The sequence below is a fragment of the Hypomesus transpacificus genome, chromosome 3 (genome assembly GCF_021917145.1).
Source record: "Hypomesus transpacificus isolate Combined female chromosome 3, fHypTra1, whole genome shotgun sequence".
Lineage (NCBI taxonomy): Eukaryota > Metazoa > Chordata > Actinopteri > Osmeriformes > Osmeridae > Hypomesus > Hypomesus transpacificus.
In genome coordinates this window covers 5,142,145-5,158,468 of record NC_061062.1, presented here as the reverse complement: position 1 = coordinate 5,158,468, position 16,324 = coordinate 5,142,145, and the positions used below count along the sequence as shown (strand labels likewise).

General features: G+C 42.1%; 1 protein-coding gene across 4 annotated transcripts; it reads right to left on the bottom strand.

The window, feature by feature from the left end:
• Positions 1-282: 282 nt before the first annotated feature.
• Positions 283-14,081, bottom strand: LOC124464589 (glycosyltransferase family 92 protein F13G3.3-like). 4 transcript variants are annotated; one of them, XM_047016494.1, is made up of 7 exons: positions 13,773-14,081; positions 2,314-2,394; positions 1,507-2,135; positions 1,250-1,410; positions 1,083-1,156; positions 809-996; positions 283-609 (listed from the first exon to the last, which is right to left on the bottom strand). In XM_047016494.1, the coding sequence occupies exons 3-7, from the start codon at positions 2,109-2,111 to the stop codon at positions 393-395; spliced, it is 1,245 nt and encodes a 414-aa protein (XP_046872450.1). In that variant the 5' UTR covers positions 2,112-2,135; positions 2,314-2,394; positions 13,773-14,081; the 3' UTR covers positions 283-392. The 4 variants fall into 4 exon arrangements, with proteins under 4 accessions (XP_046872450.1, XP_046872449.1, XP_046872451.1 ...); XM_047016493.1 differs by having other exon boundaries at positions 1,083-1,410; XM_047016495.1 differs by having other exon boundaries at positions 1,083-1,410; positions 1,507-1,625.
• Positions 14,082-16,324: the final 2,243 nt, after the last annotated feature.

Below are 16,324 nucleotides of genomic sequence, written 5' to 3'. Positions count from 1 at the left end.
ACCCAATCTGAACCTGAGTGTAGACATTCAGTGGTATTTATTGATTGAATAATGTATGTAATAGGACACACCTGGGCAACAAAACACACCTGTCAGTCATATGTTCCAATACTTTTGCTCACGTGACAAATGGGTGGGTTCGAACAAAAAGGTGATATTTTCTAATTTGTGCATCAGATCCTGATGTAAATACCTGGAAATAAAAGCTGAAACGTTGATCTCTGGTTTCACATTCATCGTTTGATGTCAAGCCCAAATGTTTTCAGTCTACAGCAAAAATAAAGGAATTGGCCTCACTGTTCCAATACTTTTGGAGGGCACTGTATATTGTCCTAGTTATTTCATTGTATAAAAATGTTACAATGGATTCCGCCAGGTATTCACAAACCCTTTCAATTCAGGAGCCCTGCCCTCCTGAGGGCCTTGTCCACGTTGGGAACCAGTTGTCTGTGGTAGTCCCATAATCTGGTGTCCTGATGTAGTTCATTCTTTGTCAATGCATTTTGCAGGGCAGCTCTGACATGGATGATCCGACACACCCCTGGGGGAACCTCCACCACATCCTTGAAGGTGTGCAGTACGCTGTGCACTGATGTCTGCTCCACCACTCTGGAGACACACATGAAGGTGTAAGCACATCGATAGTGAATGAGTGATTTCTAATGAATGCTAGTCCATGGGAAAAAAGAGTAACTAAAATTACACATTGGAAGTCAGAGACCAGAAAGTTTGCTTTGCAGATTGGATGAACATTCTTGTATGATTTCATACAATGTGTACAGAAAATTACACTGGCCCCAACACCTGCCTTGGCTGCACTACCATCTTGAATGGGTGTGATGTTTTTGATGTTTGCTTCCAGTTTGGCTCCTCTCTGTAGATGTGCTCCAAAATGTTGACACCTGGCACCCCCTCCCAGTAGGGTACATGGTACCTTCCACTCAGATCAAACTGGGTGTTGGGGAATATATGGTTCTGGATCATGAAAACTCCTGCCTGTGCAAAGGGATAGATGGATGAATACAATTTATAGAAAATATTACAAAAATTACATTCCCACAAGCATTTTCACATACACTCACCTGTGGGTACTGTCTTTGCAGCATGTCGAAAGCAGACTTGAGGCTGGTGTGTTGATACGGTACTATGATCTCGTCTATATCATTAAGTAAGACGTAATGCGAGTGATACATGTATCTGTACACACAATCGTTGAGTGTTGCCAGCTGGCCGTAGTAATGTAATTCACCTCCTTGGTCTGGTGTCCAGCCAGGGGATGGAGTGAGGTAAAGTTCAATGGGCCAGGGCACCACCTCCACAAAGCCCTCCTGACTGTAGCTCTTCAGCAGCATGTCTAGCTCTGGTCCACAGCTAGTGTTATACACCACCACCCTGCCAACACCCAGCAATCTGGGAGACAAAGAGCATGGAGGTTCTGTATTGAAGGTGCAGGCTGCCGGACACTTGCAGACACACAGTGCTTCCATCATCAGTGTAGACACTCACCTGTACATCTCTAGGCTCTGGGTAAATTGAAGCACATTGTTGTAGTTCCCAAAAAGGTTGGAGATGCAGACGGTGAAGTTAAACTGATAGTGATAGTCCTCCTCCTTTTTCTGTCCACTCTGCAGGTTTTTAATGGGGAGGAAGGTCTGCTTCAGCGTACTATTGACGTCGGCATGTGATATCAACGTGACATATTGCACAATGCTGCAGTAAGCAGGAATCTTACAGAGGATGTCGGTGGTAGCAAAGGGGAAGCCAAAGTGATCAGAGTGCATCAGCACCTGAGCGGGCAAGGTAGTCGACATATTATCAATGCAGCAGAACACACAGAAGAGATCCTGAACCGAGTCTCTCTTGAACACACTGATAATTCGCACCATCTTCTCCTCCAACCTGAGCTCTAAGTAGGCGGACACCAGTAGATGTCTGGTGCCAGTTAGAGGGGTGAGGGTCTCATTTGACACGTGAAGTGAAAGACAAATATCTTCCGATTTGGTTGGAACAGCATAAGACTTCATACGAGTTATGAATCCAAAAATGACCATACATGCAACTGCATATATGAGAATGAGAATAACCTTCCATTGTAGTTTTATTCGTTGCATTTGGGTAGGATGAGATGGTCGAACCTGAGACAAAGTTTAATCTAGGCTTATTATCAAAGGGGTTTTACTTGAAAACTGTACAGGTATGCACTTTCTATTACAAACATCCATGAGAGACAAGACTAGACAAACTACAATATGATTAAGTTGATACAAATGAATTCATACAGTTAAGGCTTGTTTCGAATTTACAAGAACTCACCTAATCACTGAATTATTATTTTAATTGGAGGCAATCATATCCAATTCATAGTCATGTGAACAGTCACACATTCGCTGCACCCTGCACAAACAGAAATAATTGCACAATTAACATAGGAGTAAACAATACTTACATTTAATGTTTAATACAACTAAATCTGTGCGGGTGCACACACAAACACATACATTGATTTACTTCAGGGATGCACAATTTTGAACTTTTCAAGTATTACAGCACTACTTATGAAAAGTTACCGGACTACTTGCGGAGTGCTGCGAAAGTTGTGAATCAGAAGCAAAAAGGCCACTTTCCTTGACAGCGGTCTGTTGTTATACATAGCAACGGTCTGTTATCAGAAATTATACCATGGTCTGGGTGAATACTCAATTCTGATTGGCTGCAGGGGTGTACATTATGTAAGGGATAATGTATAGAACGCCGGTCATTATCGGGAAAATAAGCCCCTTCAGACTCCGCTTCGCGTCGGGGTGTTGTTTGCCCTGTCGGGGCTTATTTTCCCGGCGTTCTACACATTATCCCGCTTATTACACGGCTACTTGCCAAAACGAAAAAATTACTTAACACAGTGTGTCTTTTTACAATTTATTTGTTACCATTCGTAGTATTGATCTGATCACCAAAGAAATAGTTCACCAAAGAAGTTGATCTTCAAAAACATTCAACATTCTACAGCTGCACAATCATCTGCTGAAATTCTATTGAGCTGGTGTGACCCTAAGATTTTATTTGTTCATGTTGAACTGTACATTGCCATTAATTGTAAAATTTGACAAGAAAAATGCGGCTTCTTTCGGAATATTGAAAGATATATTCTTGACTTCATTCCGGATTTCTTGGGGGGGGAGCTGCCATGGACACAGAAAGCCCCTTCAGAGCGAAACCATACCCCTCCGCTTCGCGTCAGGGTGCTGTTCGCCCTGTCGGGGCTTATTTTCCCGATAATGACCGGCGTTCTATACATTATCTCTTACTTATTATATATTAGGACGTTTACTATATTTTTGCTTATCATAGATTTAATCTATGTTCTGTGTATTATCTGTTATGTTATGCCAGGTTACTTTGTGTTGTCTCTTCCTAAGAATTTTTCAGTGACCAGTCTGACCTTGTGTTGTTCTGTGCATCTGACAATAAAAGACTTGAACTTGACTAGAAATCCCAGCTAGGATTGCCCCTGTTTGTGGCAGGCAGTCCACTGCAGTTGCAAGCAAGGCAAATGTCGTCTGGAAGATGTTCCTGTGTGTCTACAAGACTTTCTTGTACTGATTTGTAGGTGCCAAAATTGTGCTAATGTTACCCAGGAAACAGAGGAAAGGGATACATGGGATGACAGCTCTGACTATAGCGATAGGGATGATACTGATGCTTAAGGATGCTACTGATGATTAGGGATGATACTGATGAGGAAAGATGATACTGATGGTTAGGGATGATGCTCATGATTAGGGATGATACTGATGAGTAAAGATGTTACTGATGATTAGGGATGATTCTGATGATACTGATGAGTAGGGAGAATACTAATGGGTAAAGATGATTCTGATATGTAGGGATGACACTGATGAGTAGGGATGATACCGATGAGTAGGGATGATTCTGATGAGTAAAGATGATTCTGATGAGTAAATATGATTCTGATGAGTAGCCTATGTTACTGATGAGTAGGGATGATACTGATAAGTAAAGATGCGCTGTGTTGTATTTTAGGTTGATTTTGAGCTGCAATTAATCTATTGTAGAATTGCCAAATGTTTGGCATTCTTCAGAATTAAGGGGGACGGGGTAGCATTTTGAGTCATTTCAGCCAACTTGGGCCAGTGTGCTTCTTTCTTTTTATCTTTCTGTTATTACACTGTGCCTACTGAATATTTTGATGTATAAAATATCACAGTTTTGCTAAATTTACAATGTGTATGTTTAATTTTGCTTGGTGCCAATCTGTAAAGTATAAGCATATTTTCCAAAAATTTACCATATTTCATGGTCTACATTGACACTTGAGTATACTAATGCACCAATACCTGTGTCAAATGTTTAGGTACATGTATAAATGACAGTTTGAGAGCTATTTGGTGTTGCTAAAATGATTAAAAATAATGTTACAAGCAAAACCAGCAGCATAAGAAACATTTATGGATCGTGACAAAAACTGCAGGATATTTTGTGGAGAACTTTTAACATAATGTCCATTAGGGTGTGGTCTATGCAAAAATGCATTTAAAAAGTAGTGCCCATGTGTGGGGACGAAAATCACTGTCTAGACACTTTTTCCTAGACATTTGTCCAAGGAAATTGTGTCCCATGGCCTCCCGAGAGTACCAGACATCCTGCTGGTTAAGCTGTTGCTGGTCCTTTTTGAGAGGGTGCAGGTAAAATGCATCGGCATTGGGTGGGCAAAGGGATACATACTTTTTAAAACTGGCAACTGGACAATTAGGATTTTCAGGCTCCGCCAAAATGTAGCCACAGTAATTTCCTTTGCAAGGATCTTTGGCGTCTTTGTGGTTTTTTGTCTCTGCGTTGTATGCTAGAGAAACATGCTCGATTCCATTTTCGTCTTTCTTTAAAATGAAAGAGTCCCTCTTCAAGTCCCAATTGCCCTCTCTGCTACGTCTTGCTAGATGCAGCTGGACATCGAACCACACCTTTTTGACCTGTCCGCAAGCTGTGTTGACATTCAGCACCTCGGAATTGATGAGCAGATCTAGGTCTGTTGCTGAAATCGGGGGGTGATGCTGGCTGGTGTCTTTGCCCTTTCTTTTGAGTCTTTGATGACGGACTTGAACATATTGTTGCTCGATTTAAAACTGCCAGAGTTCATTATGTCAAAGGTAGAAAAGTGACGTGCTATCTCTGCCCTAAGTGCGATGTAGCTTGCAAGTGAATATGATTGGCCTTAGCCATTCTGCACTGATGGATAAAAAGAGCGTATAGCACCTGATTGAGATTTTCGGCACTATAGTTTAATATGTCCAATGGCATAATTTTTTTCTATCAACCAGTCTTTGAAAACTGACATGGCCCATACTGTGCTCCTTTTAGTGTTGATTTCGTGTCGATCCTCTTGTCTAAGTCATCCAAAACTTAGTGCCGCTTCGCTTCACTGCCCTCTTCTATGCTGCTGTCCTTTCTTGGCATTTTCTTGATCTTTTCTTTTCTTCACTGGCGATGTCAACAACTCAGCCTTTAACCAAGTGTCAAAATCTCTGTACTTTCCCAAAAATATTAAAATTTATCGGAAACACATCCATTTAGCTTGGTATAGGCCAGGGGTCGGCAAGTTTGGGCAAAACTTGGGCCGCGGGCCAGTATTTTTCCTCGCCACTTGACGGCGGGCCAGAGTCTGGGTTACTGCCTATTTAGACGCTGCGATAGGTGCCCTTGCAATACGTGTACTCGCAACAACTAGGCCTACATGGAGAATGGGTAGGTCTACTACAAATACCTAATGATAATAAACCATGTGAATGAGCCCATTGGTGGTCTGTTTGAATAATTTCATTATTTTAACGAACTGTATCAACATGGTTGTCACTGTCATCCCAACGTGGTCGGTCGTCATCGTTGGTGCACATAAATACTGTCTCATCAAGTGAGAATAGGATTACTAGGACCTAGTCTATGGAGGATTATAGGGGCCAAAACTAAACAAATAAATACTTGGATAAATAAATAATTATATAACACAAAGCTTAAATAAATGACACCAAATGTATAAATGTTACATGTATTTGTGTGTATATATATATATGTTTACGTTTTCATGTGTTTACATTTATTTATTTATACTTACATTTATTTATTTATACTTACATTTATTTATTTATCCTTACATTTATTTATTTATACTTACATTTATCCACGGTGAAACTTGCTGCAGCAAATTAAATCTGTCGTCCCCCCGTCACCAAGTCAGGGGGCGGGTCAAAGCCTCTGATTGGTGAATGAACAGTATTACACACCAGGCAGGCTCAACCAGTCGATCAAGCTCTCTTCAATCTAGAGGGATCCTCTATCGCAGTGGTCACCAACCTTTTTAGGCCAAAGATCACCGACCTTTGCCTTGGTGACCCGAAGATCTACCTATTGAGGCGTTGAGAGACAGAACAGACTCCAGACTGAACTTACAACTTAACTTTATACTTGGCCTTATTGTAATTGAATGAAATCAAACACTTTGTGAACAATATGAACAAGAAAAAACACTTTTGCAATGAGCAGGCTGGATATGAACGGTTTTATTTATAAACTGAAGTTACAACACAACACTGACAAATTTCTCATGTGACAAGTCAGTGTGATGGCTGTGACTGAACACTGTCTGTGAGTGCCTTGTAGTTTGGCTCATAAGCAGAGACAGCCAGTCTGAGGCAGTCTGTGAGGTGTCTGTCAGTAAGCCGGCTCCTGTACTTGGATTTGGTGATTTTCATCTGTGAAAATGCCATTTCACAGAGGTAGGTCGATCCAAAGTAGGCACTCACTTTTAGTGCACATGCACTGAGGAGAGGAAACTTCTCTCGGCTGACAAGTCCCCAAAAGTCACTGTCCCTTGACCTGGCTTTCAGCTCAATGTCATTTTGCAAATCAAGCATCTCCATGTCCACTCCACTTGGCAAAGCAAATGCTTTCTCGAATTGGTCTGCAACCTCCTCTGTATTAATAGGCAGGAATGGGTTTGAAAGAAATGCAGCAATATCCTTCATGATTTCTAACTCACCAAAACGTCGACTGAACTCCGCTGCCAGTTTGTCCAGGTGCACACAGTACTGCTCAGGGTGAAAGTCAGAAGAGTCTTTGATGGACTGTGACATTTTTTCCAGGTTTGTAAAGTGTGTCAGCGTCCCTTTCCTCAGATTCGTGGTCCAGACACAGAGTTTGGCCTTGAACGCATTCACTGCGCTGATCATGTGGAGGAGGTGCCGGTCTTTTCCCTGGAGTTCGTGGTTGAGCGAGTTCAGTTTTCCGGTTAGGTCCGTCAGAAACCCCAGGTCCAGTAGCCACGCATCCGTTGAAAGTTCCTCGTGCTCCTCGTTCCTTTTCGACAGAAACGTCTTAATCTCAGGCAGCAAGTCAACAAATCGCTGCAGCACTTTTCCGCGACTCAACCACCTGACATCAGCATGCAGAAGCAGGTCTCCATACGCCGAATCGAGCTCATCCAATAACGCCTTGAATAAGCGATGCTGAAGCGCTTTTGCTCGAATCGAGTTTACCACTTTGACCACCAGTGACATGACATGAGAAAAGTCCACAACTTTCCCAGCCAAGGCTTGCTGATGAATCACACAATGATACTTCATGAAGTCGGGGAAATCCGGATCATTACGGCACAGTGCTATAAAACCAGCGTGCACACCGCACATTGCCGGTGCCCCATCGGTAGTGATTGCCACCAGTTTCTGAATGGGGATGTTCTTTTCACGGACATAGCTTTTAAAAACGTTGTAAATATCCTCACCTCTCGTTCTCTCTTTTAATTGGAGAAGAGTGAGGAAGTCCTCCTTTGTTGTAAAGTCCTGGAAAGCCATTCTGACAAATACAACAAGCTGAGCCGTGTCCATTACATCCAGCGATTCATCAAACTGCAGTGAAAAATATTCACAGAGTGACAAGTCCTCCAACACCTGTTGACCAACGTTATCCGACAGTAACTCGATCCTTCGTGTCACTGTTGTAGGACCAAGAGGCACAGCACGGAATGCAGCTTTTATGTCCTCTTTGTTTTTGAAGGTGCTGCAAACAGTCTCTGCGGTGACGGTCAATAGTTCCTTAAACAAATCCCCATCTGTAAAAGGTCTCTTGTGTTTAGCCAAAATGTGGCTAATACGAAATGATGCCTCAGTTGCAGCCTTACTTTGAGACGTAGGTTGTGAGAAAAGCGACTGTTGAGCCTTCAACTCCACTTTCAGCTCCTGAACTTTTTTGGCGCGGATTGTGCTCTTTGGTGGATAGCAGTCTTTGAATTTCGGATGGTTAGTGTTGTGGTGCCGCTCCAAATTCCCTCGCTTAGACAGTGCCTGTGGCTGGTGGCACAACATACACACACTCTTGTCTTTTACCAAGGTAAAGATGAATTCCTCCTCCCATTCATGATGGAAACTGTAGTTTTTCGCCCTCTTTCGTGGTGCCTCTGCCATGCTTGCTAACACTATGTGGACAACACGGCCGGGTAAATAAACAAACCAACGGCAACCACGCCCACAGGTATCCTGGGATAGCAGGTCTCTCAAAGGTCGTCTTCGGGAAAAAACGCCCATTTATTCTGTCGGTGAATTGCTTTGCAACACGCACAGGCCAATATGCAAATCCAGGTACAAGAGAACGCGCGTTCAGTTTAAGAATCCTCCGCGTTCATGAATTAGTCGGAGATCAGTATTTCTGAAATTATTTTGGAGATCGACAGGGAAAGTCTCCGAGATCGACACGTCGATCGCGATCGACAGGTTGGCGACCTCTGCTCTATCGCCTCACTCTACAGCTGCTAAGGGTGTGCGACACTGCACGATGTGGTATAGATCCGATACCAATGAGTAAATACAGGGCCAGTATTGCCAATACCGATACTTTTGGCTTAGAAAAGCAGTGGAGGTGCAAAGTGAGTTTGAGCGAAGTTAGACGGTGTTTGCACAACCACTATGATGTAAAGGGAGTTGTGTACTCAGTGTGGAATGAAACTTAAGTATCGATCTTATCACGCTATCAATCAGGCTATTGATACCAACGTTGGTATCGATAGTTGCCGGGTTTCCCAACCCGGCCACTGTCGGTCTTAAGATCGATATGCCCACCCCTATGCTGTATCATCTCGCTGAGGATCGTGAACACATTTTCATTGATGTCTTTGTCAGTTAGGGCCAATATCATTCCTATAATTTCAGCGAAGCTCTCAATATGATGTAAAAAAGAAGTGAACTGGCAGGTGCCTCCATCTCTTCAACATTTCGCCCACTGTAGCATTCAATATTTCATTTATTGAATCCGCACAAGGTGCTGCCATCTTGGAATTGTCAAAAGCAGTCGATTCAAGTTGAACCACCAATCAGAGGCTTTAACCCGCCCCCTGACTTGGTGACGTGGACGACGAATTTATTTTGCTGCAGCAAGTTACACCGTGGATAAATGTAAGGATAAATAAATAAATAAATAAATGTAAGGATAAATAAATATATGTAAGGATAAATAAATAAATAAATGTAAGTATAAATAAATAAATGTGAACACATTAAAACATAAATTTATATATATATACTCCAGTCCATTCTGCTGGACCTTTCTGCGGCGTTTGATACGGTTAACCACCAGATCCTGCTCTCCACACTTTCTGAGATGGGCATCACTGGCACTGCACTCCAGTGGATCTCATCCTACCTGTCGGGAAGATCCTACCAGGTCTCCTGGGGAGGCAAACTGTCAGGCCCACGCCAGCTCTCCACTGGTGTCCCACAGGGCTCCGTCCTTGGTCCCCTCCTCTTCTCTCTGTACACCACCTCACTTGGACCAATCATCACCTCCCATGGCTTCTCCTACCACTGCTACGCTGACGACACGCAGCTGTACCTGTCATTCCCTCCGACCGATCCGGGGATCTCAGCTAGGATTGAGGCCTGCCTCGCAGACATCTCCGCCTGGATGACTGAGCACCATCTCCAGCTGAACCTTGCCAAAACAGAACTTCTCATCATCCCGGCCAAACCCTCCATCTCCCATGACTTCTCAATCACCCTGGGATCTGCGACGGTGACCCCCTCATCCTCTGCCAGGAACCTTGGGGTGACCATGGACGACGAGCTCTCCCTCACGGCCCACATTGCTGCGGTCTCCCGGTCGTGTAGATTCACCCTCTACAACATCCGGAAGATCAGGAGATACCTGTCTGAGCACTCCACCCAGCTGCTTGTCCAAGCACTTGTCCTCTCCAAGTTGGACTACTGCAACTCGCTGCTCGCCGGTCTCCCATCATGCGCAACCCGCCCTCTTCAGAGAATTCAGAACGCAGCGGCCCGTCTGGTCTACAATCTACCCAGACGCTCCCACGTTACCCCGCTACTCATCTCCCTCCACTGGCTACCCATAACGGCCCGCATCAGATTCAAGACCCTGGTACTGACCTTCCGAGCAGTGAATGGAACTGCGCCCGACTACATCAAGTCTCTCCTGCAGCCTTACACCCCCACCCGCCACCTACGGTCTTCTTCAGACAACCGCCTGGTGGTCCCACCTCTCAAGACCGCCCGGTCCCAGCACAAGCTCTTCTCCTGCCTGGCACCCCAGTGGTGGAATCAACTCCCCACCTCCATCAGAGACACGAACTGTCTCTCCACCTTCAAGAGAAGGCTCAAGACGCACTTGTTCCGGGAGTACAATGGTACTTAGGAATGGTTTGCTGAATCCAACGCTAGTTTCCTCAAGGTTCACAATGACTCTTGCTTAGACTGTTGCTCTTGTTGGTTAGTGGTAGCTGATTTAAACTGTTGTATTCTTCTTTTTTAGTTAATCCTATTTTTATTGCTTTCCTACAGGTACACCTGCACTTAGAGATCAATGTTGTGTAATTTTAACTTGTTTAACTACATGCTCTTATGGTCTCTTCCCTTTAGCACTATTTTTTGGTTGTTCACAATATGTACTTCTTGTCTTTGACTACCCGCAATGCTGTGGGGCTATCTTGTTGTTATTATCAGTGACCTATGCACTTTGTGAAGCTCTCTCTTGGAAGTCGCTTTGGACAAAAGCGTCTGCTAAATGAATAAATGTAAATGTAAATATACACACAAATACATGTAACATTTATATATTTAGTGTCTCATTTAATTTGTAATTTATATATTTTGTCTGTCAATTAGGCATTACATTATATAATTAGTCATTTATTTAAGCTTTGTGTTATAATATTTATTTATTTAGTTTTGGCCCCTATAATCCTCCATACTAGTCAAGGTTTTGATGTGAGGTGAAATCGGAACTTCACATTAATGCGAGCGCGCACAGCGCTCAGGCAAAAATGCAGTGACGGCGATGGCTGCTGATCTTTGCATGGATGGACGGATGCTGTTCAGAGTGCCGTCCATAGAGGGATCATATATTTTGGACGGCGATGGATTAGCAGGGACGTCCGTCGCTAGGGGGAGCATAGATCATATGGACGGCGATGCTGTTCAGAGTGCCGTCCATAGAGGAAGCATATATTTTGGACGGCGATGGATTAGCAGGGACGTCCGTCGCTAGGGGGAGCATAGATCATGGACGGCGTCATAGCCGTCCATATGGACGTCCATAGAATGACGGCGATGGCTGCTGATCTTACGGACGGCGATGCTGTTCAGAGTGCCGTCCATAGAGGGAGCATGAATTTTGGACGGCGATGGATTGCATGTTTAGCAGGCTGTTGAGCTAACAGAACTGCCGAAGGCTACCATAGCATGTAGTTAGCTACATTAACTTTGGATCGGTCACTTTGTCTTGGTTTTTTTCACACACCGAATAAAACGATGTGTTAAGTTTGTTAACCTTTCCTGCCGGACCATTCAAATATGGGTCGAAAAAGACCCATAGAACCCGCCTTAATAACTTTGCCATCCAATCACCGATTTTATTTCTGAAAACTGCCAGATACTCATGACAACTTAAGCTCAAAGCACATATCATTGGTTAAGGGGTTAGTGGGAGGGGGAAATAAATCTATCGTCTGCAACGGCAGCCATTGTTTTCTGAGGCGGAGCCAGAGCGGAGACCATGGGAGATTGCCTACAGTGTTAGATATACAGCTTCGAATTGAAATCGGAGACGATATTATGAGTTAAGACAAGTTCCTTAATATGTGTTGTCAATATTGTCTATTAAAAGTCTCAACTTTTTACTTACGAAGAATTTGTTTGTGGGAGTGACGCGAGTGTTTTCAGGAAAGAATGACGTGTCCGGCTTGGCCGTTTGTGACAGGCAGCAATGACGGTAGTAGCACTGTTTAGCTTCGATTTGAGCAGATTTCTAAAAAACTTCGAAAAACAACATTAACTAGGTAGATTATGTATACTCTAAGCTAAATGTACATGCCTTGTTTGGCCAATTCGGTCGATTGTGGAAGAAACTCGAACGTTTTTTACTTATCGAGAGGAGTATCTAGCCATAGCGCTAGCTGCTTTTAGCTGCTTTTGGGACAGGATAATTCCGGTTTCCCCCATGTCTCCACTAGTCACAAGAATGGTCATAACTTTTAATCAAAATAAGGTATTTCTAATCTGTCTTCTGTTCTACATTGCCCACAGACTTGTGGATATTCCACCTACTCAAAGTTTTTCTCTATCTTGTAATTAAAGTGGTGACAAATTCAGTTGTCTGATGAGGTATGGTGGATGGAGAAGTTTTTGTTAAAAATATCTACCTGAAACCACTTTGATAAAATATGATTTGCCTTAAGTAATCATATATTCATTTACATGATAAAAATCCCCTAGTTCTCCTCTTCAAGATGGTATAAACAGTTAAGGTGTATGATTTTATATGAAAATCCATAAAATATGAATATTAATATGCATATCATATTTCAACAGTATATGGAATGTTCGGAATTTTGTATTAGGCAGTAAAGGGTTAAGTTACTGTGTGACTGATAAGTAAGCCAATAGGCTACACTAGGTTTTAATTTAAATAAGCGCATGATCAGACTGTGCATTAAAAAGTGCTGTTTTCAATTGTCGCACATTCTCTCTTTCTCAGACACAAGTGCGTGTACCAACGTTGTTGCCAACCCTAGACCATCATTTATTGTTGTGGAGGGAGTTAGCGAGATTAAGCTGATGCGAAAAGAATAACATGAATGGGAAAAAGATGCCAGGGGAATCTGAAAAAGCCAGGTTCAACACTAAATACCAAAGTTTAAAAGTATTTTTGTTTGTTTTGTTAAAGCCATTCACATATAGGGATTCACAAGTACCGTTTACCCATGCCAAGACCTCTTGCCACCCCATGTACAATTTTCTAGATCTGCCACTGAGTACATGAGTGAATACTACATGTTCAATATTGTGCAGTACAGTTTGAGCACCAGGAAAGTGAGCTTCACCCCCATCCCCCAAGTAATAGGCCAGCTTACAGGTAATAGGTTTATACATTGTTTCTTCAGTCTTCTTTTTCCTTCTTTCTTCTACCTTTAGTCAGATCTATATTCCATTATTTCTGTACCAAATCTTCAGAAGGGCCTTCTTTTGCTTAGAAATGTCATTGTGTTACATTTTTCACAACCAGCCCAGAGAAAAAGTGAGTTTGTAGGGAGCATGAGAGACAAATAAAGAGACTTTGTCCGTTTCTAATGGGACACAATAATATAATACTCTGGCCAAATACCCTGACAGCAACTCACAATATGACAAACACGTTGATGTTACTGTTGATAAATATATTATATGCAGTGTATTCATCCTAACTATAGTAATTTCACTTACCTCCAGTCTGGGATGTGACTAAAGCCTTCTCTTCTTTTTACTGTCTTCTATGTTTTGGTTTTCCACTCTTTTCTTTTTACTCTTCTTTCAGTGTTATGGACCTGTTCAAATAACTAGAACTTAAGTTTAACCAGAGTCTATTGAAGTATATTGATTCTATTAAGTCCACACTGGAACTTATTCATCTACAATTTTAGCTCTATAGTTTAGCCAGATATCAGCCTATTGAGCCAACATTTAAGAATGAGCAGACAGCAACAGTGTTGTGTGTATAGATGTGTGCAAGTGTATGGCACTACCAACAAGGAGCTAAATTGAAACGAGGAAAAACCAGACAGGCAAGATATCTATTTCCTAGTGTGTGTGTTAAGGGTATGTCTAACCAGCATGTGTGTGAATGTAAAGAACTGCCAAACAGCAGCTGCAATATGAAGAGTAAAAGCCACAGGGTTATATTTCTTTGTTTGTATTACGTGTTTGTTTTGCAGCTTTGTTGAATACTTTAATCTGATCTGTAAATTTTGGCATTATGTAGTTTTTATTTCTGAAAAGCAGGCCACCACATTGAATAACAAACCATTGTTGTGGAAGCAGTTCCAACCAAAGTCTCTGGAGGACCACGTCCAATCATATCAAGCCACAGGAAGAAATTGGATACGTTTTGTTCTAGGTGGTATCAACTGCAAAGCCCCAGCAAGAATTCCTACTGTACTGTAATAAACATCGTCATTAAGATTCCTCAAAGAAGTCCCCTTTCACTTCTCCATCACATTACATTTAGTCATTTAGCAGACGCTCTTATCCAGAGAGATTTACAGTAATTACAGGGACATTCCCCCGAGGCAATTAGTTTAGATTATTGTAATAGTCTTTTTACCTATTTGAACAAGAAGGAGCTCGACCGTCTCCAGGCCGTTCAAAACTCTGCTGCAAGGCTTTTAACACACATTAACAAAAGAGCACACATCACACCTGTTTATCTTCACTCCACTGGTTACCAGTCCAGTCCAGTATTCAATTTAAAATGCTGGTCCTCACCTTCAGAGCCCTGCATGGAGAAGTTTCTCCCTACATTTCTGATTTAATACTAACTACTTACTAACCGAGAGTTATGGAAGCAAATTGTGACCCAAATTCAAATGCATTTCCAGAAATGCATTTTCATTTTAAGAATGTGGCTGAATTATTTGACTCATAAATGAAATTATAACACGTAAAGTGCCGTAAATTCCTTTACTCTAGAAATAAAGCATAGAAAGCTTATACAAAGATTTATATAAAACAAGTGTTTTCATTTGTATATGTTTTTTGATTAAATGTATTATCTAACTTTTGATCACATGTAATATACTTTTCTATATAATAATACAGATGTGTTTTGATATAGTTTATGTATAACTTCTTCTTTTCAAACGGCCTTCCTATGTGTTATATTAAATGAACCTGGTGTAATTGAGGACATTCCCCATATTGGAGCATACCTGTGTGTTACAGTATAATATTGTATTTATTGATTGTTTAACTTTTCTACTACTGATTTTCTACAGCGCTCTAGGTGTTTGTTGTGTGTACAAGACCTGTTATGTGCTTACTGTATTTCCAACAGACTCAGGTATTTGGGGCAGAGCTTCAGATTTTTTGTAACAAAATCATCTACTACTCTTGGAAGTATGTGTGAAAAATAAAACTTCTGGAGGTGTTTAATGTGTGCATCTGCATAGTCTTTGTCAAATGAAATGTCCAACTCAAGGTGCTAAGTTGATGTCCAGATAACCACCTGGATGTAGTATCCACTTTGCCCATTGGGAAGAATTAGATAATTTCCATCACTTAAGCATCTGATGTCACCATTTGGCCGACCAAGAAACTCTGCAAGTGACACATGACTGTTTTGGGGACACTTAATCTCAAGGAGCTGTGCTGAGTCCAAAAATCCATCTGGGCTGGCTCCAAACCAGGGATGGTCAGGACAAACTACCAGGCCTTTCCTCTCCACAGTGTGCCCTTGAGCCATGTGCTGCATGGCTATGTGCTCATTTTCTTTTCCATATCTAGTTTCAGCATTGCCATTAAAGATGGGATGCAAATGTTCATTTAAGAATTTTTGTGGGTTAGTAGTGCCTCTTTTGGGGACTCTTTGCTGTGCTCGCTGTCAGTCGCAGCTTCCTTGCATCATGCCACAGTTGTAATGCACTCTGTACCTGGGTCTTTTTGGTCAACTTCTCCGCCTGAGCAGGACTTAGTTGTACATAAGTTTCATAAAAAGTGAGACATTTCTTACAGGTTAGTGTTGTGCCGTGTTCTGTATGTGGTATCTGTAGATCACACTGGCTCTGAGTTGACTCATTATTCTCTATATCTAATCTGTAACACCGCTGAAGGAGACCATCCGTCTGTAGCTGGAATAGTGGGGCCATCACAGAGGAACTGACATAACTTTTAAATTCTGAGTGATCCTTGAAAAGTTTGGGGCACCCTTCTGTAGATGACACACTTGATGCTGATGTTGATGAGCCTGGATGAATGTGGTCTGGTTTGTGACGTTTTAAATG